Source organism: Lissotriton helveticus, chromosome 8 (genome assembly GCF_964261635.1).
Source record: "Lissotriton helveticus chromosome 8, aLisHel1.1, whole genome shotgun sequence".
Lineage (NCBI taxonomy): Eukaryota > Metazoa > Chordata > Amphibia > Caudata > Salamandridae > Lissotriton > Lissotriton helveticus.
This window is the reverse complement of record NC_136069.1, coordinates 43,644,433-43,668,927: the sequence shown is the minus strand read 5'-3', so window position 1 is coordinate 43,668,927 and position 24,495 is coordinate 43,644,433. Positions and strand designations below refer to the sequence as shown.

The window sequence follows — 24,495 nt, the reverse complement described above, 5'->3', positions numbered from 1 at the left end:
ACTTCAGCCTTTCAATTGCAAATCCCAGAAAAGTGTGTGTGCCTTTCAGTCACTGTTGCCAAACTGTGTTATTCTCTTCCTTTATATCTCTGATCGATGCCTGATGAGCTTGTTTGTACAAAGCTTCTCAATAAAACCTTAACCTCTAGCTGCAGTGTTCTCTTCTTTAGCACTAGAAAACTGTAGTTGGTATTGCTGTGCTCCTCAAATAACTGGAATAAATACATGTCTTAGAAGCTTTCTTTTTCATCCCAATACATTCTGTGGATATCACCATTTATTGATAATGGCTTTATGTTAATGTCAATTCATGCCGTAATTATTGGATCAGACATCAAGGTTTGTGTTTTTATCTATTTTGTCAGCAGTCATGTTTTCCAATTTTACCTATGTTTCTTATTATGTGTTTGGTAATTGGATTACACATATCTCTGTGTCCATTATAATTTGTGTTGTGAACATTGTTAGTGGATGGCTAACAATATGCTTTGAATCTCATTACGAATTTGCAAGTCTTTTGGTTTATAAATGAGTAAAGTACCTTGGTCACCAGATTGTTAATGCTATTTCTATGCTAATGAATTGTGACTATACCTTACAGAAGCATTCCTGGCTTTTGTTACTTCATATCCATATAAGAAAATAAATTGATTTTTTAATTGCTGATAGTTGTATTTTGTGACTCATAAAATGCTAATGCTTATATATCTTTTTTTGTTCAGTAGGTAAAAGAAATCCAGAAAAAAGCAATAGTCGGAGGAATATCGTGGACACTAGGAACTGCAATTCAACTTTTGAGACACTAGCCCCCTGAAATGTACAAAACAGTTTGTGGAGATTTTATTTCACTAAAGAATCTCTAATTAATTGTTAGCCATGTGTGCCCCTTGCGTAAACAGCCTTTTCTGTGTAAACTTGGTTTCAGACACCAATAAATGCCTCATGAATGTTACATAGTACGTCACAACAAAGGAGTATCTCATGAGTATGACTACAAATGAACATTCCAAGGAACTCTAATCCACAAAGGGGCCTACAAAGGCAAAAAGCCACACAAATGTATAGCATGTAACAGATCTTTCCAGGAAAACAACTTTGCAGTACTAATAGTATTGCTAAGAATTAAGAATGTAGAGAGGTTATTTTTTCTATATGTGTAAGTAAACTGCACCTAACTTGGAAGTACTAACTTGGACAGATACAGGAGAAGCTACATACATTTACCCAGTATCTCTAGGATTTTATTACAAAATTAATTATTTAAACATAATGTCTGCATTATGGAGGAAGCGCACGAATGCTCTAAATGTGACTGAGATTTCTATATAAATACCCATTAGGAAAACATCAAGTAGATCTCAGCCTAATAAGACAAAATAAATCTGCAGTGTTTACCAAGCCGTCTGTTAGAGAAAGCTGTTTGATGGCAGGCAAACAAAATCTTATTGAAGAAAATACATTGCACTGTCTCAAATGTAAAGGTTTTTTCACAGATGGCTCTCTCATTGTACAAAAGTCAGGCCACACTGAACCAAGACCATATAAATGCACTCAGTGTGACCAGACATTCATTACAAAGGCACAGCTGAAGATAGATCTACAAGCGCATACTGGTGAGAAACCATGTGAATGTTCTGAATGCGATAAGGCTTTCAATCAAAAGGGTGAACTAATACTACATCACAGAAATAACACTACGGAGAAACCATATAAATGTTCTCAATGTGAGAAGACTTTCAAGAAAACTAGTGATATATCATCACATGAGAGAATTCCCGCTGGAAAAAAAACATATAGATGTTCAGAATGTGATAAGACTTTCAGTCAAAATGCAACTCTGATCAGACATCAGAGAACACACACGGGAGAAAAACCATATAAATGTTCTGAATGTGACAATACGTACAGGCAAAAAAGAGATTTATCATCACATGAGAGAATTCACACTGGGGAGAAACCATATAAATGTTCTGAATGTAATAAGGCGTTCAGTGAAAAATCACGCCTGAGAAGACATCAGAGAACACACACTGAAGCCAAACCGTATAAATGTTCTGAATGTTATAAGACTTTCAGGCGAAATCATTATCTGTATATACATCAGAGAATCCACACAGGGGAGAAACCATATAAATGCACTGAATGTGACAAGGCTTTCAAGGAGAAGAGTGGTCTTTCAGTTCATCAAAAAATCCACACAGGGGAGAAACCATACAGATGTTTTGAATGTGAAAAGGCCTTCATTACAAAAGGAAATTTAAGGCTGCATCACATGTCTCACAACGGTGAGACTCCTTATAAATGTTCTGAGTGTGACAAGGGTTTCAGAACTAAACAACAACTAATGCGACATCAGAATTGTCACACTGGAGAAAAACCATATAAATGTACTGAATGTGACAAGACGTACAAGCAAAAAAGAGATTTATCATCACATGAGAGAATTCACACTGGGGAAAAACCATATAAATGTTCTGAATGTAATAAGGCGTTCAGTGAAAAGAAATGCCTGAGAAGACATCAGGGAACACACACCGGTGAGAAACCACATAAATGTTCTGAGTGTGTCAAGTGTTTCATCACGAAGGACCAGCTAATAAAACATCAAAGAATACACACCGGCGAGAAACCATATAAATGTTCTGAATGTGAAAAACATTTTAGCAGAACAGATGACCTATCCAAACACAAGAGAATTCACACCGGTGAGAAACCATATAAATGTCAGTGTGAGAAGGCTTTCAGTTCAAAGTCACAGCTGATAATACATCAGAGAGTTCACACTGGGACAAAACCTTACAGATGTTCTGAATGTCAGAGGGCTTTTAATACTAAAAGATTGTTATGGATACATCACATGTCTCACAGGGGTGAGCCTCCATACAAGTGTTCTGAGTGTGATAAAGGTTTCAGAACCAAACGTCAACTAATGCGACATCAGAAGGATCACACTGGAGAAAAACCATATACATGCTCTGAATTTTGCAAGACACTGTATGTGCCTTTCACATGAGAACTTTCTGCATTCTCTGCCTGTTCCTGGAGTTTTTCCTGAACACGATGTGCATGGTCGATGAACAATGCCCCCTGTTATTCTGTTCTGGTCAGTCCCTAGCACCTAGACAAAACTTTCAAACACAGCTGCTATTGCTGGAAATTCGTGCTTTGATGTTACAGGGATGCATACTGTACTAATTAACTTTTAGAGAGAGACCTTTCCAGTAAGAAGAGCTATGCTGTTCCTATGATGTAATACCATCTAGTCACTAAGGTAGGGGGTCTGCTGACAAAGCCCAGAGATTTTCCTTTATATAATAAAATTCCTTCTTACCAAGGGGAGGGTGGTTAGGCATTATAGCTCTTTATCCACTGTCTGTATATGATGACATCGCGCTTCATAATCTATAGAATTCCAACAATGCTAACTGTTTTAGGTTTATGCGTTGTGCTGCTGGTAGTGGCTCATATACTGCGTTATGGAGCTCTATAGTTAAAATAAATATTTTTTAACTATAACAGTGACTCTGTCAACTCTTATTGTAAACAAGTGTGAGTGAGCGAAAGGGTACGTCATGCTACCGCAAGAGTTGGGAGTGTTGTGTTCTGGGTTGTCTAATAATTTGTAGCTTTGTGATTATATAGGAGAATGAATGAGACACTATTGCTAGTCGCTTTTGGTATTTTGGTTACTAAGGCGATAGGAAGACTTAGCCCCTATACACCGAGGTCTTGGTTTCCTGGCATAGTTTTGTGTATGTGCAGAATCCCTGCAACAATACCAGGTTAGTTCACATCTTACTACATGATTTACCAAGCTTGTAGAGAAAAACTGAACAATCCGACAGATGCATAATCTGCAATACAAGGAAGGTACAGCAGACGGGGGTCACTTTACCAGATTCCAGTATCTTTACATTTTACAGTATGACAGAAACACTGGGACCACGAGCTCGAGAAAATTACGAAATTACAATTATTTCTAAACTGCTGTTTAACCACCACATTCTGTAGTCGAGCGAAGTCAAATATATTACATAATGCATCTCTGTACCTTAAGAATGCTTGAAACTGAGGTTTTCACTTCAAGGTGCTACCTATATATTTGTGAACATGAATCAATTTTAGAGACTTTATTGGATTAACGGAAGCCTTTAATTGGATCTGAAAATCAGTCAATGCACTGATTAAGTGACTCCTTTCTTTAGAGTACTTTGTTTGCTAGGCCACTTCTGGGTCTGCGGCACACACCGAGGAAAGATATCTGGGACAAAGAAATCTGAAAGAAAGGGACAGATTTGTTCCTGGAAATTAATTTTAAATGAGTAATTCACTCCATTCACCCACCCTTAAAACTCTACCCTCTCTAGACTTTGTTCAAAAAGGCCTTAAAAACGTGGTGCTTCTCAAGAGCCTATTCAGGATGAACTGCTTGGTCTGTGTCATGAGCTGGTTTTTTGAATTAGGCGCCTTGACGCCCACTGGGCTAAATTTGCGCACGACAAGACTCCTATCATTCATTCATTCATTCCTGAGTGTGCTTGTTGTTATTTATTGCATCACTGCATTTTCACAATTGTTTCTCTCAAGATCTGCCATTTAGATAATCACAAAAAGACCAGCTCTCTTCTGAATATTTGTGAGTTGCTGCCTTTAATTATTTCTGCTTTTATAGAGGTCCTGGTTACACCACTGGTGTGTCCCCGCGCTAATTGATCTCCAGAAATCAGCCCATCAAAGAACGTGGGGAGCCCAGGCCCCTCACATTTGAAAAAAAACATGTTTTTAAATTTTTTCCAGAAGAGGCTCTTTGATGGTTCCTCCCGGAGGGCCAAGGATAGGGTGTTCCAACTTTATACTGCCAAGTAGCCAAAAGAGTGCGCATCCATTCGTGCTTTGTTTATCCTGGAAACTTTCACCAGGTGAGTCCCGGTCGATCCGAGATGCCATTCAGGTTTATAGAGAGATAGGAGATCTTGCAGGTAGATTGGGCATTTGCCCTGCAAGAGATGCTGTGGCAGAAATATAGAGCCTTGAATTAGATCAGTTTCTGAATAGGCAGCCAGTGTAGGGAATTTAGTGCTTTCTTTGTGGATGTTCTCAGCAGACTCAAGACCAAGCGAGCTGCTGCTTTCTGGATACATTGCAATTTATGAATTCCCTTTTTGCTAGCACCCAGATACAGCACATTTGCATAGTCTAGTCTTGCTGTAAGGAAAGCATAAGTCAGTGTTTTTCTAGCTGACATAGGGAGAATGTCGAGAGTTTTACTTAGAGCAGGACTCCAAAGCACCTGCCTGCAACTTTCTTTATGTGGAATCTATCCAGACTCCCACGTTTTTCACCTCTGTCTTTGGGTTAAATGTGGTTAGTGTGATGAAATTGAACAGCCATCTAAAGGAGAGTGGCAAGATGGCAGTAATACTTAAAGCAGCCTCAGATGCATAGCAAGATCCTTGTCCCGATATGTTATGTTATGTTTATGTTAACTGTTATTTCTATAGCGCATAATCAACAGCAGGTCTCTTAGCACTTGGAGAGAGTGGCCAATACCACCGGCAGTCACCAGAACACGCGTGGTAGATGGTTAGACTATGTCCAAAACCTCTCTGAACAGGGGCATTTTGAGACGTTTCCTGAAGGGGAGGAGCGCGGTTTCCTTGCGGAGGCAATCAGGCAGTAGATTCCAGAGTTGTGTGAGCAGGACAGAGAAAGCTCTGCCACCCTTGGATACTGTTTTGAACCGTGGGACTGTCAAGAGGCAGGCCTCGGATGACCGTAGTGTACGGCCCGGCACAAGGCGATCCTTAATGTAAACTGGGACCTGGCCGAGGACGACTTTGTGTGCCGATATATTTTGTACTTTGTACATACCTCCTCCTTGGAAGCGGAGTGTAGGTCCTAATTTACAGAGAACGGGCTAACGAGATAGTGAAATCTACAGAATTGTTGCTGGTTATTTACTGTGTAGGACAATGTTGGTAACGATATCATGATCAGGGCCATTTCTGCCATTAGGCAAGACTAGGCGATCGCCGAGGGCGGCAAAAGGGGGAGGGCGGCAAACAGTCCTGGCAAGTACCATGCATCAGGGCCCCAGGGCCTAAGTCTACCACATTTCAGTGTGGTGATCCGCATCACAGCACTGAATGCGCATTATAAGGCCTGGTATCCTGGGACTCAATCACCGAACTCCCTGCCTGGGATCAGAGCAGGTATTTCAGGAGCTAATGCCATTTCACTCTGCTTGATATGAGTTGTATTTCTATATTTGTTGCACATGGAAAATATGCATATGAAGGAAGAGCCGTCGGAAAACGAAAAAACGTCTTGTCACTCGCTGTTCTCATGTAGAAGTACCTAGAAGTTTGAGAAACAGACCCAGTTCTCCCCACTGACTCAACTTACCTGTGAATAATAGAAAAGATATGATTTGTTTGTGAGCGCAAAGCACAGCGCCTCGAAACTCGGGCATGTTTATTACTCAAAGGGTAGATGTCAGAGGTTGAAAGTTGTCCTCCGAGCAGAAATCAGACGAGGAAACAAGGTGTGGTAAGAGCGGCTGAGCTAAGGCATGGGGGCATCAGGCCATGAGGTTGGATGGGGGTAAGGGGCCCCCCGCCAGACTGCTTGGAAGTGACATCACGTGAGTGAACATGCGTCGTGGGCAGAGCAGGGGAATGAATATATAAGCAGAAGGCAGCACACGGACAGACCCTAGGGGAATCATCTCCTGTGAGAAGGCTGCAAACTGATGCTGCCTCAGGGCCCTAGGTTCCTCTCAGTTGGAACGGTCATGTGGATGGGATATTGCCCTGGCCGCACGGCTTGACCCCAGCCCACAGGGCCGCGGCACCTGCATGATCATCAGTAAATGCCAAAGTGAGCGGCAGACTGCATTTATCCAAAAGTAATTGCAGTAGTAGTTTTTGGCAAGTTTGCCTTGCAATTCGGCCGTAGCAAGGAGCCGCAGGAGTGCTTATTCTCTGCTCCTCCTCCCGCTGTGCTGCTGTTCCCTGGCCCTCTCTTCCCCCCCCTGCCCCGTGGTTTTGCCCAGCTCATCTGCTGGAGTCGCTGGAAAGGAAAGTTGCCAGTTAGTTTCCTGGAGTGCCCGATTTTTGACTGCGCAGCAGCAGGTCCGGGTGTGTACAGACCCGCGCAAGTCATTAATGATAGCAGGCGGCAGCACACTTGACCCCGGGGTTCCCTAGCTTGAGGCGCGCATTTTGAAAAGCTTTCTATTGTAAAGTCCGTTAGAATTATGCTTATCACTCTGCAGCAATATAAATGAATGTGTGCTTAGTGCTTCCATTGTCCAAAAATTGAAGGTTCTCGTTCCTGGCTTGTAAATCACGACAGCTGAATTGGTGAAGTGCAGCCGTGTTTGCAGAGGTCGGTGTTAATTGTGATGCGCTTTTAAACTATTGTGAAGCAGCCTTTCTCTTCCCCACATCATTGCGTATTCACTATTTAATTTTCTCTCGCATCCTTACATACAATCTTGCTGTTATTTTGCGAGCATGTGCTTAAAAAATAAAGCTTCTTGTTTTTAAGCCATTCTGATCATCCAGCCAAACACAGTGTTGTGCAAATTATGATTAAATAACTGGTAACAGCTTTAAACTATGCATGTTTGAATGAAAATATTGCACATTTTTTGTTGTACACACTTCTCCTAGATAAACAGACATAATACCATGCTGTTGAACTTGAAAGGCATTCTGGCCCTTCACGAAAGTGCATTATAACTTATGTATAGCACAGTATATCCAGCCACCCTCAACCTGTGCCCCAGCCTGGGACCCCAGTTATTGTTGCTGTCTCCTGACAACAATACAACTCCTCATGAACACCTGCTCTGAGTCCGGGACTTGAGGCTGAGCATGTGGTGTTTAGGGTACGCACACCTCTTGCATACATGCATAGCAGTACCACCGTGACCTGTTCTGCACTGAGAACTGTACATCAGCTGAGGGTGGGGGAGGCATTTTTCAATTCTCGCCTAGGGCGGCAAAACACCTAGAAACGACCCTGCCTATCCGTGGTGCTTCACAGAAGCAGGGAGCTATGAGGGCGGCACAGGGTGGGCCCAGTAAGGCCTCCGCTCTCTAATCAGGCAGTCCAGGCTCGCATTTCCTCCTGTAGGGTTGGGGACCTTCACTTTCAGTTCTGCGCGGCTCTGTGCCGCCCTATTTCCAGACCCACTGTTTACGCCCCTCGCTCCTACCTTCGTGGACGCTCAGCTCAGTGCCGGGTCTGGGGTCAAATCGCTCCTCTCTTCCACCGAGGTCCGCTGTGTTACCTCAATCTGCATCCCTCTCCGGCGGTATGGGCAGGGCTTTAAGTGTGCCGGGTCTCACCGGGTCTGATCACCAGCAGTTTTTTTAAGTTGGCCTCGAAACAGGTCTCTATCGGGCACTGTTTTGTGCCCTGGCACAGGCGATCAGTTTTTTTTGGAGCGTTATAGGGGAAGGGAAATCCTTTAAAGAGAGTCCTTTTCTCTCTGGATTTCTCTTCTCTTTTTGGAACTCAGGAGCAGCAACGTTGTCGTGGTGTCACCAGGGCTTTATGTGGAAGCTTTTTCAATATTATATACAAGCCATAGTTGCTGCTTATTTATCTTATGCAACTAACAACCATTGACAAAGCCAATAGTCCTGCCTTGTTGTAGGTATGATGTTACTTGTTGTATCATATATCTGGACGCAATGACAGGAACAGCAAAATACAAGTCGGGTGGCACACTATGCTAAGCACAGATTTTTAGCCTGCATGTTTTTAAGCCACGCCCCTAATTACATTGACCACGCCCCCTTGAGAGACCCCTCAGTTTTTTCCTCCCACTCAAAGCCCTGGGTATTGGCTGTGTCACCATGCTCTCAGTGGCAGCGGGGAACGTCCAGCGCAGCCAGGCTCATTTCGCCTTGCAGTCTTTGTTATTGCATGGGGTCAGTGCTCCCCAGCTGCAGCTACCACCTCAGCAGCATTCACCATTCTCCTCACCTCCTCAGTCTTCGCAGTTACAGGGGTAGGTCCAATCGAGCCCTCCTCGGCCTTCTCATCAGTGGCAGCTGGTCAGTCCAGGGCGAGGGCGCTGTTGGGACATGGGCCCAGGGGCGGCCTTAGGCATGTGCAAGCTTCCCTCACACACGGAGCAGGTACAGCACAGGCAGCAGCAGTGCAAGCTTCCCTCAAACACGGAGCAGGTACAGCACAGACAGCAGCAGTGCAAGCTTCCCTCACACATGGAACAGGTACAGCACCGACAGCAGCAGTGCAAGCTTCCCTCACACATGGAGCAGGTACAGCACAGGCAGCAGCAGTGCAAGCTTCCCTCACACACGGAGCAGGTACAGCACAGGCAGCAGCAGTGCAACCTTCCCTCACACACAGAGCAGGTACAGCACAGGCAGCAGCAGTGCAAGCTCCCCTCACACACGGAACAGGTAGAGCACAGGCAGCAGCAGTGCAAGCTTCCCTCACACACGGAGCAGGTACAGCACAGGGAGGAGCAGTGCAAGCTTCCCTCACACACGGAACAGGTACAGCACAGGCAGAAGCAGTGCAAGCTTCCCTCACACTTCGAACAGGTACAGCACAGGGAACAGCAGTGCAAGCTTCCCTCACACATAGAACAGGTACAGCACAGGGAACAGCAGTGCAAGCTTCCCTCACACAGAGGGCAGGTACAGCACAGGCAGCAGCAGTGCAAGCTTCCCTCACACATAGAACATGTACAGCACAGGCAGCAGCAGTGCAAGCTTCCCTCACACACAGAACAGGTACAGCACAGGCAGTAGCAGTGCAAGCTTCCCTCACACACAGAACAGGTACAGCACAGGCAGTAGCAGTGCAAACTTCCCTCACACACAGAAACAGCACCGGCAGCAGCAGTGCAAGCTTCCCTCACACACAGAGCAGGTACAGCACTGACAGCAGCAGTGCAAGCTTCCCTCACACATAGAGCAGGTAAAGCACAGGCAGCAGCAGTGCAAGTTTCTCTCACACATAGAACAGGTACAGCACAGGCAGCAGCAGTGCAAGCTTCCCTCACACACAGAGCAGGAATAGCACAGGCAGCAGCAGTGCAAGCTTCCCTCAAACATAGAACAGGTACAGCACAGGCAGCAGCAGTGCAACCTTCCCTCACACACAGAACAGGTACAGCACCGGCAGCAGCAGTGCAAGCTTCCCTCACACACAGAGCAGGTACAGCACAGGGAGGAGCAGTGCAAGCTTCCCTCACACACAGAGCAGGTACAGCACAGGTGGCAGCAGTGCAAGCTTCCCTCACACACAGTGCAGGTACAGCACAGGGAACAGCAGTGCAAGCTTCCCTCACACATAGAACACGTACAGCACAGGCAGCAGCAGTGCAAGCTTCCCTCATCACGGAGCAGGTACAGCACAGGGAGGAGCAGTGCAAGCTTCCCTCACACACAGAACAGGTACAGCACAGGCAGCAGCAGTGCAAGGTTCTCTCACACATAGAACAGGTACAGCACAGGCAGCAGCAGTGCAAGCTTCCCTCACACACAGAGCAGGTACAGCACAGGCGGCAGCAGTGCAAGCTTCCCTCACACACAGAGCAGGTACAGCACAGGCATCAGCAGTGCAAGCTTCCCTCACACACAGAGCAGGCACAGCACAGGCAGCAGCAGTGCAAGCTTCCCTCACACACGGAACAGGTACAGCACAGGCAGCAGCAGTGCAAGCTTCCAACACACATAGAACAGGTACAACACAGGCAGCAGCAGTGCAAGCTTCCCTCACACATAGAACAGGTACAGCACAGGCAGCAGCAGTGCAAGCTTCCCTCACACACAGAGTAGGTACAGCACAGGCAGCAGCAGTGCAAGCTTCCCTCACACACAGAGCAGGTACAGCACAGGCATCAGCAGTGCAAGCTTCCCTCACACACGGAGCAGGTACATCTCAGGCAGCAGCAGTGCAAGCTTCCATCACACATAGAACACGTACAGCACAGGCAGCAGCAGTGCAAGCTTCCCTCACACTTCGAACAGGTACAGCACAGGGAACAGCAGTGCAAGCTTCCCTCACACATAGAACAGGTACAGCACAGGGAACAGCAGTGCAAGCTTCCCTCACACAGAGGGCAGGTACAGCACAGGCAGCAGCAGTGCAAGCTTCCCTCACACATAGAACATGTACAGCACAGGCATCAGCAGTGCAAGCTTCCCTCACACACAGAGCAGGCACAGCACAGCACAGGCAGCAGCAGTGCAAGCTTCCCTCACACACAGAGCAGGCACAGCACAGGCAGCAGCAGTGCAAGCTTCTTTCACACACGTAGCAAGTACAGCACCAGCAGCAGTGCAAGCTTCCCTCACACACGGAACAGGTACAGCACAGGCAGGAGCAGTGCAAGCTTCCCTCACACACGCAGCAGGTACAGCACAGGCAGCAGCAGTGCAAGCTTCCCTCGCTCATAGAACAGGTACAGCACAGGCAGCATCAGTGCAAGCTTCCCTCACACACAGAACAGGTACAGCACAGGCAGCAGCAGTGCAAACTTCCCTCACACACGGAACAGGTACAGCACAGGGAGGAGCAGTGCAAGCTTCCCTCACACACAGAGCAGGTACAGCACAGGGAGGAGCAGTGCAAGCTTCCCTCACACACAGAGCAGGTACAGCACAGGGAGGAGCAGTGCAAGCTTCCCTCACACACAGAGCAGGTACAGCACAGGCGGCAGCAGTGCAAGCTTCCCTCATACACAGAGCAGGTACAGCACAAGCAGCAGCAGTGCAAGCTTCCCTCACAAATGGAACAGGTACAGCACAGGCAGCAGCAGTGCAAGCTTCCCTCACACATAAAACATGTAAAGCTCAGACAGAAGTTCTACTTGTTTCTTCTCTCTCACACTCACACACACACACACATGCACAGATATAGCACAGGCAGCATCAGTGCAAGCATCCCTTGCATAACAGGTGCAGCACAGGCAGCAGCAGGGTGCGCGCGCGCACACACACACACACACACACACACACACACACACACACTCCCCCCACCCCAACACCATCCCCTGCATAGAGAACAGTTACAACACAGGCAGCAGCTGTGCAAGCTTCCCTCACGTCGAATATTCCAGCACTGACAGCAGCACTGCTTGTTTCTCTCACACACCAGGATACAGCACAAACCGTAGCAGACAAGCTTCCATTAGTCTCAGTACAGGAAGAGCCTCCTTCATATTAATAATTATAATCATTATTAATGCAATTATTTTTAAATGAACATTCGTATAGCGTTAACAAACACTACCAAAACAAAATCTCTTGGTGCTATTAAGTCAACAAGGACTACAAGTAGAAAGGGCGTGTTTTATGCACCGCTTGCAGGTTGTCAAAACACATAAATTAAAGGCATTGTCATTTAGAATGCCAGTAGCTCTCAAAATCTCGCAAATACGAGACCTATTGCATTGCAAATGCTTGTTTTAAGGTTTTACTGAAATATAGCTTGGTTTAAAAATACACCTGTGGGAGAGGGGTCAAAATATCTGTTAGCTCACAGTAAAACATGTACCTAATGCATCTGTTCTAGGTTTGAATTTAACTTTTTTTAAATTATAACCTGCTTTTACTTTCAATTGACATATTTCCGTACCCTCACTGTTATTTGAAAGCTATTTCAGCTGCCTCAGTGCTGATCTGCAGATTGTGCTGCCCTGGTTTGAATCTTTGCCATGTTCAGTGTTTGTTTGTGCACTCCTGGGGTCCACAAAGGCCCTACTTGTGATTCCGCCTCTCGGTTTTATTTAATATCGTCACTTTGCAGGTTGGAATTTTTAAGCCCCTTCTAACAATACAAGTCATAAGAGAAAGGTACCGGCTGCCAAGCTACAGAAAGGCACGCAATGTGCTCTGCAGAGACAGACATGGGGTGAACACTACAAAAAGACACAGGCATAGGATGTGCACTGCCGAAAGAGAGAAAAGACTGTGCATGAGGTGAAACAGAGGTTCAAGTGAAACAGATAAAGTAGCCTGAAAGGAACTTTCCTAAATGAAACTGAAATTGTACCTAGGTATTCTTTTTTTATTTTTTAACGAATGTGTAATTTTATGTTTGATGGCTTTAGTGATTTTGTCTGAGTTGATACACAAATATTATTCTAATTATATTGGGGCACTAAAACAGAACTTGAACTTGTGAATAGCATCTCATCCATCCGTGGGGTGTTGTCAAATTCACAACACCCCATTCCCCCACTGATGGCATTCAATCAATCAATCAATCAATCAGAGCATTTATATAGCGCACTACTCACCCGGAGGGTCTCAAGGCGCTGGGGGGAGGGGGTCCGCTACTGCTCGAACAGCCAGGTCTTGAGCTGCTTCCTGAAGGCGAGGTGGTCCTGGGTCAGGCGGAGGTGGGTCGGAAGGGAGTTCCAAGTCTTGGCGGCCAGGTAGGAGAAGGACCTTCCTCCTGTGGTGGCTCTTCGGATGCGGGGGACGGCGGCGAGGGCGTTGCTGGTCGATCGAAGCTGGCGTTTGGGAGCGTAGAAGTTGAGGCGGCTGTTGAGGTATCCTGGTCCTTGGTTGTGTAGGGCTTTGTGTGCGTGGGTGAGGAGCCGGAAGGTGATTCTCTTGTTGACCGGGAGCCAGTGCAGGTCTCTCAGGTGTGCGGAGATGTGGCTGCGGCGGGGGATGTCCAGGATGAGTCGTGCTGAGGTGTTCTGGATCCGCTGGAGTCTCTTCTGGAGTTTGGCGGTGGTTCCGGCGTAGAGGGAGTTGCCGTAGTCCAGACGGCTGGTAACGAGGGCCTAGGTGACCGTCTTCCTGGTCTCGGTGGGGATCCATCGGAAGATCTTACGTAGCATGCGCAGGATGTTGAAGCACGACGAGGAGACGGTGTTGACTTGTCTGGCCATGGAGAGGGAGGAGTCCAGGATGAAGCCCAGGTTGCGTGCGTGGTCTGTTGGTTTGGGTGCGCTGCCCAGGGCGGGGGGCCACCAGGAGTCGTCCCAGGCGGAGGGTGAGGATCCCAGGATGAGGACTTCCGTCTTGTCCGAGTTCAGTTTCAGGCGGCTGTTCGACATCCATTTGGCTACGTCTGTCATCCCTTCATGCAGGTTGGCTCTGGCGGTGGCGGGGTCTTTGGTGAGGGAGAGGATCAGCTGAGTGTCGTCGGCGTAGGAGATGATGTTAAGGTTGTGCTGGCGTGCGATGGCTGCGAGGGGGCTCATGTAGACGTTGAAGAGTGTAGGGCTGAGCGAGGAGCCTTGAGGAACGCCACATATGACTTTGGTGGCCTCCGATCTGAACGGGGGGAGGCGGACTCTCTGTGTCCTTCCGGCGAGGAAGGAGGTGATCCACTCCAGTGCCTTCTCCTGGATTCCGACGTTGCTGAGGCGCTGTACTAGGGTACGGTGGCAGACAGTGTCGAAGGCCGCGGAGAGGTCCAGGAGGATGAGGGCCGCTGTTTCTCCGTTGTCGAGCAGGGCTCGGATGTCATCGGTAACTGCGATCAGGGCGGTCTCGGTGCTGTGGTTGGCCCGGAAGCCAGACTGCGAGAGGTCGAGGGAGCCGTTTGTCTCGAGGAAGGCGGCCAGTTGCTTGTTGACGGTCTTCTCGATGACTTTTGCCGGAAACGGGAGCAGTGAGATGGGGCGGTAGTTCTTGAGGTCGATTGGGTCGGCTGATGGTTTCTTGAGTAGAGCGCTGAGTTTGGCGTGCTTCCAGCTCTCCGGGAAGGTGGCGATGTCGAAGGAGGTGTTGATGATGTCCCGCAGGTGGGGTGCGATGACAGCGTCGGCCTTGTTGAAGACGTGGTGAGGGCAGGGGTCTGTCGGAGATCCGGAGTGGATGGATTCATCGTGCGGATGGTGTCTTCGGTGCTGATCGGGGTCCAGGCGCGGAGGGTGGTGGTGGGGGGCGGTGGTTCGGTCGTGGCGTGCGTCGGTTGAGTGCTGAAGCTGTTGTGTATGTCTGCGATCTTGTTGTGGAAGTAGGAGGCGAGGGAGTTGCAGAGGTCTTGCGAAGGGGTGATGTCGTTGTTTCCGGCGTTGGGGTTGGAGAGCTCTTTCACGATGTTGAAGAGTTCCTTGCTGTTGTGTGCGTTGTTGTCCAGTCGTTCCTTGAATGCGGTTTTCTTGGTGGCGTGGATCAGTTGGTGGTGTTTTCGGGTGGCGAGCTTGAGGGCAGTCATGTTGTCCGGTGTTGGGTCTCTGCGCCAGGTTTTCTCGAGTGCTCTGCAGTTCTTCTTGGAGCTCTTGAGTTCGTCGTTAAACCATGGGGCTTTCTTGCTGCCGGGTCTGCTCGGCGGGGTCTTCAGCGGGGCGAGGTCGTCTGCGCAGTCGCTGATCCATTTCGTGAGGTTGGTGGCTGCTTGGCTGGGGTTTGTTGTGCTGGTGGGAGGGTTCTTGCTCAGGGAAGTAGCGAGCTGGTCTGCAGTGATCTTGTTCCAGCTTCTGCGGGGAGCCTGTTGCTGGTGATGGTGGAGCGTGGTCCTTCTGAAGCTGAAGTGGACGCAGCTGTGGTCTGTCCAGTGGAGACACGTGGCGTGGCTGAAGGCGATGTCCTTGCTGGAAGAGACACAATTGAGTTGCAAGGAAAATTATATGGACAGAAAGAGGAACTACAAAATTGGAAATTTTGGAATATACTTACAAATCTCTACCTGTTACATTACAGTTCAGTGCATGTAAATGAAAAAATAGTAAGGGGTTTTGGGAGGAAAAGATACTGTGGAAAGCACAAAACCACAAATCCCATAATGCACTTATGGCCCCTATTCCATACATTGAACTATATGAATCTGGCTTATGAAGCTACAAGATAATACTAATTACTCCACCATTAGCATAAAGGCTGTGCTGCTTTTTTCTATCACTCCACATATGTCACCCCTTCGCTTGAGTCTTAAATTCATGACACAGCCCTGGCTCACAGACACATGTGCATCCTCCATACTGAAGCTCCACTCGGAAGTGACACACCCCGATGAACAACCACAGCTGAGCACAAACCCATCAACCTGATTCCGGATCCCTAGCTCACAAGGAAGGAAGGGACGGAAAACTTTGAGAGAGGAAAAAAAAGCACAACGGGCTGTTGAGTCTTGGCGCCGTATCTATGGAGCTAAAAATAGCTGAACTCTAACGTAGCCAGGGGGCTCGTGTAATAGCAGCTTAAATAAAACATAGGTGCTAACCTGCATTCTTTTTGGCCTGTGTTGCGTCGAACAAGATGAGAGGTGTGCCTCAGGCTCAGCTTGATAAGTAACTTTCCAAAAGTGAAAGCACACGGCTCACGAGGAATGAAGAGAGAATCCAGCTGCACCTCTCCTACGGCCTGCCCCCCCTCATTATGAGTTAAAATTGTTACCCCCCATTACCTCATTCTCCTTCTCAGCGCCCGGAATCCAAAGTTATTCAGGGCATTGAAAATCGGCACGCCCTTTGCCCCGATCTCACAGCTGTAGCTTGTGCCTTGCCCAGCAGGCACATACACAGCAGGAGCAGGACATCACAGCTGCCCATAAAAAATAAGAGAGCAGCAAGTCGTATTTTATTTTCAGCTGCGTGACGATTTTCTAAATTCTCTTTTTGCCTCTCCCCTCTGAGCGGTAGGGGCAGGGCGACGCCCTTTATGCCCATTAACATTAGCCGCCCCTGCTAAAAGAGCAATCAAGAGCGACTGACTCAGCTACTGGGAAAGAAAGGAATGGAGAACAAATAGAATAGCACAGGCCCATTAGAACAGAGGAGGAGGGCCAGATTGCAGCCATCACAGGTGGGGCTCACCTTTGAAGTTTTGGCGGGAAGGAGTCAAGCAATGATGTCAACTATGGGCAGAGCTGAGCCCCTCATGGGAGTTGTTATCAGAGACATAATAAAGTCCCCATTTTAGGTTTTCTCAGAATGCTGTGCAGGAGAGTAGGGGCAGGGCTGGAGGAATGATGTGGCTTCATAGGTTTGGCCAGGGTTGACAGGCCCCTAAAACTTTCCACCGCTACCAAGAAACTCCTGCACAAGGTAGAGACAATTGTGAAGACCCTAGACCTGGGAGCCGACAGCAGCAGAAAGGATGCCCAGCTGGAAAGAGAACACATCTAATGCCCTGCAAAGATGGACTGAGGACTTTGACTCCAGCTGACCTGTAGGACTAGGATGTGTCTCTCCTGACAGTGACACTGGCCCCTTTATACCCCATGAAGACCAATTGGGGAAAAAGCCTAAACTCCAGTACCCCACACAGATGCCCTGAAAGACAGCAGGAGCATCTGGTGGCTGGGGCATGCAGGCGGAGGGTTTTCTGCTGGCTGGTTCTGGAAGGGCTGCACAAGATGACGAACCTAGGTGAGGAATACCAGGAACCACGCAAAAGAGAAGGCAGGTGCAGGGAGCCAGAAATCTCAGCTCCCCACAAAAGTCATCTTTTGAGGCCAGGACACCTCAGACAGATGTGCTTGATGGCTAAAGCTCGTCACCAAGAGCAGAACAAAATGCTCACCAACAAAATATTGGTCCAACGGGACTGGAGATACAGCTCGGTCCTTTATGGACCGAGTAAAGAATGAAGTCAGTGGAGCTTTATAGCCATTCAAGAAATTACCACTGTGGTGCGCCTCGGCAAGGGGGATGACGCAGACTCCTAATAAATACGTAGGGTGCGCACAGATCAACCTTTGGCCCCATCCCCTAGGACCGAGCACCGCATCTTGGGGACCACATCCCTCGTGTCACGCATGGAGAAGACATCTGAAGACCAGCTGCGATGCCGCCCCTCATGCCCATGTTTGAGGAGGTCGAGTGAGCCAGCCTTACACTACTTTGCTTATGGTACGAAAGGCACAGCAGCAGACCAAGGTCAAGCACATAAGTTCCGTTAGTTATAATTATACAGTGGTGCAACTACTCCCGACACCCGCTGCCAAGAGATGCATAAAGTACAGAATGTCCACAGAAAAGGAAGGTGCACTCCAAAAAAAGTAAGTTAAGCTGAAAGTTTTTTTCAAAAGTTCTTCTCTTTATTCAGGTTCGTTCTTCTCATAAAAACGGCACAGCCAATGCGTTTTGTTCCCCTAGTGCCACGGGAACTTCGTCAGAGCTGTAAAAATCATAATAAACACAAACATAAATATACATATATAGAACATATATACATAATGCAGGATAAAATCAAGTGACACATTACAACTAGACCTTACACAACATGCATATAGACCCAAAGCAAAGTGAGAATTTACACAAAACATACCATGAGTTACATTTAAATTGTTAAATCCAGGAAAAAAGAGAAAGTTACAATATAGTATAAACGTTATTACAAATCTCACTAAAAAGCCTGTGCTGTGGTGCACAAAGTCTGCACTGTTTCACAAACAGTATTAACCGTCTAAATAAGTAGACCATAAGGAAAAAGGAAGAAGAGAGGGGAAAAGAAAAAGGGGAATAGAGACAAAGTTCAGATATGTAAATTGAGGGGAAATTGAATCATAATTGAAAGCATCACAGTGGAAGGTGAGGAACAAATTAAGGATCAGGAAGTGGATACCTCGGCCAAATACAGTGACATGTCACCTTACACAGAAAACACCTGGGTGCTAGTGACCTGTGACAGAAATACAAATGTCCTCACTAAACCACGTCACCAAGGTTAGGTCATCCCAGGTATTTAAGTTCTAGTATTGGGAAAATATCCAAGAAGCAGTGCAACAGGAAATCCTAAAACATGAGATTGACAATATTGTCACTTATAAGTACATACAGAAAAAATAAAAAATGTAGGAAATAAGAGGATATTAGGTTAATGTAAGAACAAATTGACTATATATCAATCAATAGGATGACGCACTCACAGTGTATTAGAACAGTCTCCAATCTATTATTGACAGAATGTATATATACCTCACAACTAGTCACGGGAATCAGCACAAGTGAAGTTTCCGAAAACAGTGTCCTTTTTCGAAAGTCAAATGATAAAGTCCTACTGATAAAGGGGTCCTCCTATGAGTAAAAACAACGAAAGAACTAAATACTTATTAATAGAAAATAATGAACTAAAAGCAAATGTAAGTGTACAGCAAAAGGTTCATATTACAGCTATCCGACAGAAAAAGAATTTGAATAAAAGACCAACCAGTGCTGATGTGCAAGAGATTACTCCATATCAAAGCTATATACTTTCTCGCCTATTTCTCCGATATAGAGTCAGATCAAAGAATCGGGAATTGTAAGCGGGAATTTACAGTTTTCTCAATCACAGATAGTGGTCCAAGTTCATATTCAAAATGTCAACACAAATAAATAAGAGCCACGGTGTTACCATTTCTCCATCTAGAGACAATCTCGCCTCCAAACTTGCAAGTTTGTCAAGCAACTGTCACCCAAATCTGTATGGTTTCACCTCTTATTTGGCACTGTATTCAGACAGGAATTACGAAGTTCATGGGTAGAGTACCCCAAATGCTAGTGTACGCTGTCAATAAAACCAAGAGATGTATATTAGTAGTCACCAATATGGCCTGGAATTAAGGCATAAAGAGGTAACACAGGACAGCCGCTTGTCTCCTTTTGGTAATTGTCCAAAAAGAATAAACAGGCAGATATGCTATATGGGGAAGATCAGGTCGTACACTGTCAATAGACATAGTAAAATGAATTAGGCATTAGGCAAAAAGCTCTGTAAACGGAAGCGCAGGGATTTGACTCAAATTAGAGCACACCCATACCCTCCAATCTGCTACCATGAACATATAAACAGTAGCCAATCCCCATGTGACCCGTAGTTTGTTATGACAGTAAAAACAACAATAATAGAAGGATAATAACCCACCCTAAACACATGCATTTTAGCAAGACCATGGCCTTCAGTTTCACCGCATCCCACCCCAATGTTTCACATAACGCTATTGGTCAAGGCACACCCAATCATAAGGGAGAGGTGGAAAGAAGACAAACCACCTTAGGCGGATTATCAACCCCCATTACCTTTATATCGGACCGAGGTTGCCCAAATGATTCAATAGTCAAAGAAAGCGCCGCTCCCAATATTCGGCGTCAAAAGGTCCTGTCAATGGGTAGCCAGTGTATCAATACGACCGTATCACCGCTACCTAGTAATGCACACAAACAGAAGCAATTCTCAGTAAATCACATGGCATAATAGAGTGAACCAAGCAGAGAGAGCCCGCACATAGATCGTTCCTAAAATAAGGCGCAGTTCCCAAAAAAAGGGGGGGGGGCGCTGCTCTCAATATAAAGCGACATCCGCCCTGTCAATATGTAGCCCATAGATTAAACAAACCGCATCCCCGCCACCTATTTGTACACATAAGACAAAACGTCTGTGAAATGCTGGGGAAGAGAGTTGAATAAGACACCATATAGTTGCCCGAAATACCATCATACCTGTAGTGAGGCACAGTAATTCCTATCGTCTGATATTCAGCGGAGACGAGGCCCGGCGTTTTGCACCATTTTTAAAGTAAAAATTGCCAGATACGTAAGCACAACGTCAGATACGTCACGTGCATTCCAAATAGACCCACATATCTATGGTGTATGTCAAAAGACAAATGTGGTGGCCATCTTGGAAGGGAGCCTATTGCGCGAAATTTAATCGCAAAAGGGCTACCAAGGTGAGACAGAGAAATTGAATGATCAGAGGAATGCAACAGGCAAGTGCCCATAAATGTATAAAGTCTAAAAAAATTAAATTATATACGTTAGTACCGCAATGTCGCTGCTCCATATTGTAAGAATTTGATTACCCCCCACCTTGTAGAGAAGGGAAATTCAAACCAATAATCATTTTATAAAAAATATAGGATGACGGTACCAAGGCAATACGTTATAACGTTGCCTAAGTTACAAGCAGGCCCACATCTTACTTATTCTTCAAAAGCAAATTATAACAGCCATATGTGAAACAGAGCCAGCCGTCCTGAATAGGGTCACATAAGTGAAGCAATAAAAAGAAACACGCAAAAGTATTATTGATGGTACCCAGTAAGGATGATGTAATATTTATAAATACTACATTAACGACTGCCGCATATCGAGTGTCCCATAAGACAAAATTCGAATAGTTAGATTAACCATTAACAAGCCAAATCGAGATTCCATAATTAAACCTGATAGTTGGATAGTACGAAATGACGATTCATATCAGTTGACATAGAGAGACTCTCACCAAGCATGCATTCTCCAAAAAGTTACAGGTAACATATATATACCTATGTGATACCCCCATTCAGTCCGACTTCAACCTACTTCTGAAGATACTTGTGATCAATAACAGCAAGTGGAAAACACGAGAAAAGGAGGAAAAGGGTTTGAAGGGAAGAAAATGAGAAGTTAGATCCATAGAACAGAAAGGGAACAGATGCATTATAAAATACAAAAAGACAGTCTGTATACATCAAGAAATAAATAGGTGAACAAAAAAGCGACAGAACACAAAATCAATAGTTGTTATATCCAGTAACAATCATTTGACAGCAAGGCTTGGACACATTAGATATAGGTGCAGTTCATTTCAAATACTGTCAAGGGCAGAGCAGAAGTTATAGGGTCATCCACTTAACCAAGGAAGTAATGGAATTCCCTATCCGTATTGTGGCCCATCTGGGTGGCCTTCAAACAACATATCCATTTAGCTTCCCTCTGTCTGACCATTAGTTCACGGTCGACACCTCTACCGTCTTGTGGTACATGGTCAATTCCGTGAAACCAGAATGAAGTATCTTCTGGGTGTGTATCAATATAATGTACACTCACCGGATATCAGCTGTCCTTGTTGAGGATGGCCCTACGGTGTTCCTGAATGAGGGCCTTCAAAGGACGCACCGTACTGCCCACATAAATGATATCACATTTGTAACCCAACAGGTATATCACATATATCACATAGTACTTTGCTTATGCTCTTCGTCGGCAAGGGATGTTGCAAGGATCCTCCCATGGCTGTGAGCTGAGAAGAGAACGGTCCAGTCCGGTATGGGCAGAAAGACGTTTTACAACCTCCCATATGGTTCCAGGAGAGAGGAGGTGTGCCCAAAGGGCCGGCGAGGCAGTGGCCCCTTGGGGCTCCTCCCACAGCCTCCAAAGAACCCAGGATAGTTGTAGGTATCCCAGGTGGGACCAGAACATCCAGCAAAAAATAAAAAAAGAAAGATGGACATGCAACAAGGTGCTGTATGGGGGAAAAAAGCTGCTAATATATTTATGGACTGGAGTCTGGGGCACCCTATAAAGTCCCCGGCAGAGGCTATTGTGCAAATTTTTCTTTTCTTGTAGTACCCCCTGGAAATACAGATGCACAATCAATGTGTGCATGATGTGTCTAGGGACTGCAAGGAACACAGCAACCCCCAGAATAAGTTTACAACAACTTGCCATAAGTCTCAGAGGGATTTAAAGGTGTGCCCCTGGGAGAGGTTGCATTTGGCTCTAGAGCGCTCTGAGCCAGAGCTGCATGCTCAAGCTTGGAAGTGTGGTGACCCCTTGACGTTGGTTCTGGGGGCTAAATTTTGAGTCCTAGAGATTGTGAAGAATGACTCGGACACATATGTTGTTTTCAATCAAAAATGCTTTACTGACAATATGGTCATTGAACAGTTAACATTTACCAATAAAATGAATGTGTTTACCAATATAATGAATGCTTAATATTGTGAGTACTGTTTCCACTGATTCAACTGATAGTGTCCTGTGATGGTGTCATGTGGTTGAATCTTTTAATGTGGTGACATGACAACAAAGCTCGCAGGCCCCACTGAAAATTGATCCGGGGAAAGCAAAAAGGCTGGCCTCGTCAAAGGGGCCCACTTTCTTGACCAAGTCTCCCTTTCCCTCCCTTTCCCTCGCTCACTCACTCTGTCTCCCTTTCTCTCCCTCACTACCTCCATCCCTTTCCCTCTCTCACTCTCCCTCTGTCTCCCTTTCCCTCCCTCCCCCTCTCTCCCTCCCTCTGTCTCCCTTTCCCTCCCTCACTCTCCCTCCTTCTCCCTGTCTCCCTTACCCTCCCCCACTCTGTCCCCCTTTCCCTCCCTCCTCCCTCACTTTCTCTCCCTCCCTCATCTCACCCTGTCTCCCTCTGTCTCCCTCCCACTTTCCCTCTCCCTCTGTCTCCCTTTCCCTCCCTCACTCTCCCGGTCTCCCTTTCCCTCCCTCCGTCTCCCTTTCCCTCCCTCACTCTCCTTGTCTCCCTTTCCCTTCCTCACTCTCCCTCCCTCCCCCTCTTTCTCCCTTTCCCCCTCTCCCTCTGTCTCCCTTTCCCTCCCTCCCCCTCCCTTTCTCTCCCTCACTCTCCCTTTACCTCCCTCCCTCCCTCTCCCTCTGTCTCCCTCCCGCTCCGTCATGTCACCCTGCCTGTGAGAGCCCGGGCTGAGACAGCTTCCGGGCGCACACACACAGAGCCGCACCCGAGCACAGGCCTTTAAAAGACCATTCGCATGTTAATAAGGCTGTGTTTTATTTCACCTTTTAGCGCCGCAGCTCCACTCTGACTATGGCTGGCCCTCACAGAGCAGCAGAGTCTCCAAGTCACACTGGTAGATGTCTGCAAGGTCCGCGGGCCGCAAGGGAAGGCTTGTTGGGCCGCTGATGGCCTGCGGGCCGTACTATGTGTACCCCTGTTCTAGACCAACGACAGTAGTCGAATGTCAGTGAAATGGTGGCATGTTTGGATCGACTGGTCCAGGACATTTTTCATGTTGAGGGGCAGTCCTAGTCCTCTGCACACACTAGATTAGATCGAAACCACAACCAAAATCAAAACCTGGATCCCAGATACTCTCATTTGAGGACGTAGAGCAAGGAAACACATCTGTACGCCCTGCAAGGGACATTCCCATCCCAACAGGGTCCTCCAATTATCCCCCAAGACTTTCCTATAAAAGACAAAAAGAATACTAGCCTGGAACAGTTCTTACTTGAAAACAAGAAAGCATCAGCCCTGAGCGGTGTTCCAGATAACTCATTGGTGGCACCAAAGGTCAGCTTGACAATAGATAATCGATTACATTGTTGCTCAATTATACCAGCACTAACACCTGGAGGTAACAGCAATACCATGAAGCCCAGAGAGAGATCATACTCCAATAAGTTTTCTGCTCAACATAAAACATACAGCTGGTGTACATATCCCAATGTAGAATTGGAAGTTATGAATCAAAAGGAGGATACGTTAGGGAATGATCAACACAGATCAACTGTCATTCTTCATGTCTCAATATCATCAATCGATCAAGCGACAGTGGAGGAGTTTGTGCAAAGTAAAAAACCTCATCAGATCGGGCACATTTTATTAGAACTTATGAGGAACTCATAGAAAATGTTGTGTCATGGCTATCACGTCATATTCCTACCAACAATCTTAAAAAGGAAAAGCAGAAAACCAACCCAGATTGATGATGATGAAGCCGAAAAAACAACATCAGAGCTTCTTTATGCCTTTAGGCAAAATTACATTGAAACCTTCAATTACAGGGTACAAAAAGCTTAATCAACTAATAAAACTC

General features: G+C 46.5%; 2 protein-coding genes across 2 annotated transcripts in view; one reads left to right on the top strand and one right to left on the bottom strand.

Annotated features, from left to right (window-relative positions):
• The window catches only part of LOC144772319 (uncharacterized), a 197,283-nt gene extending 193,804 nt beyond the window's left edge, over positions 1–3,479 (top strand). Inside the window, 1 exon segment of the mRNA XM_078656556.1 lies at positions 1,605–3,479. Within this exon segment, the coding sequence (XP_078512682.1) occupies positions 1,605–3,013 (1,409 nt within the window). The 3' untranslated portion in view covers positions 3,014–3,479.
• The window catches only part of LOC144772318 (uncharacterized), a 429,171-nt gene that overhangs the window by 323,655 nt on the left and 81,021 nt on the right, over positions 1–24,495 (bottom strand). The gene's annotated exons all lie outside the window — the stretch shown is intronic.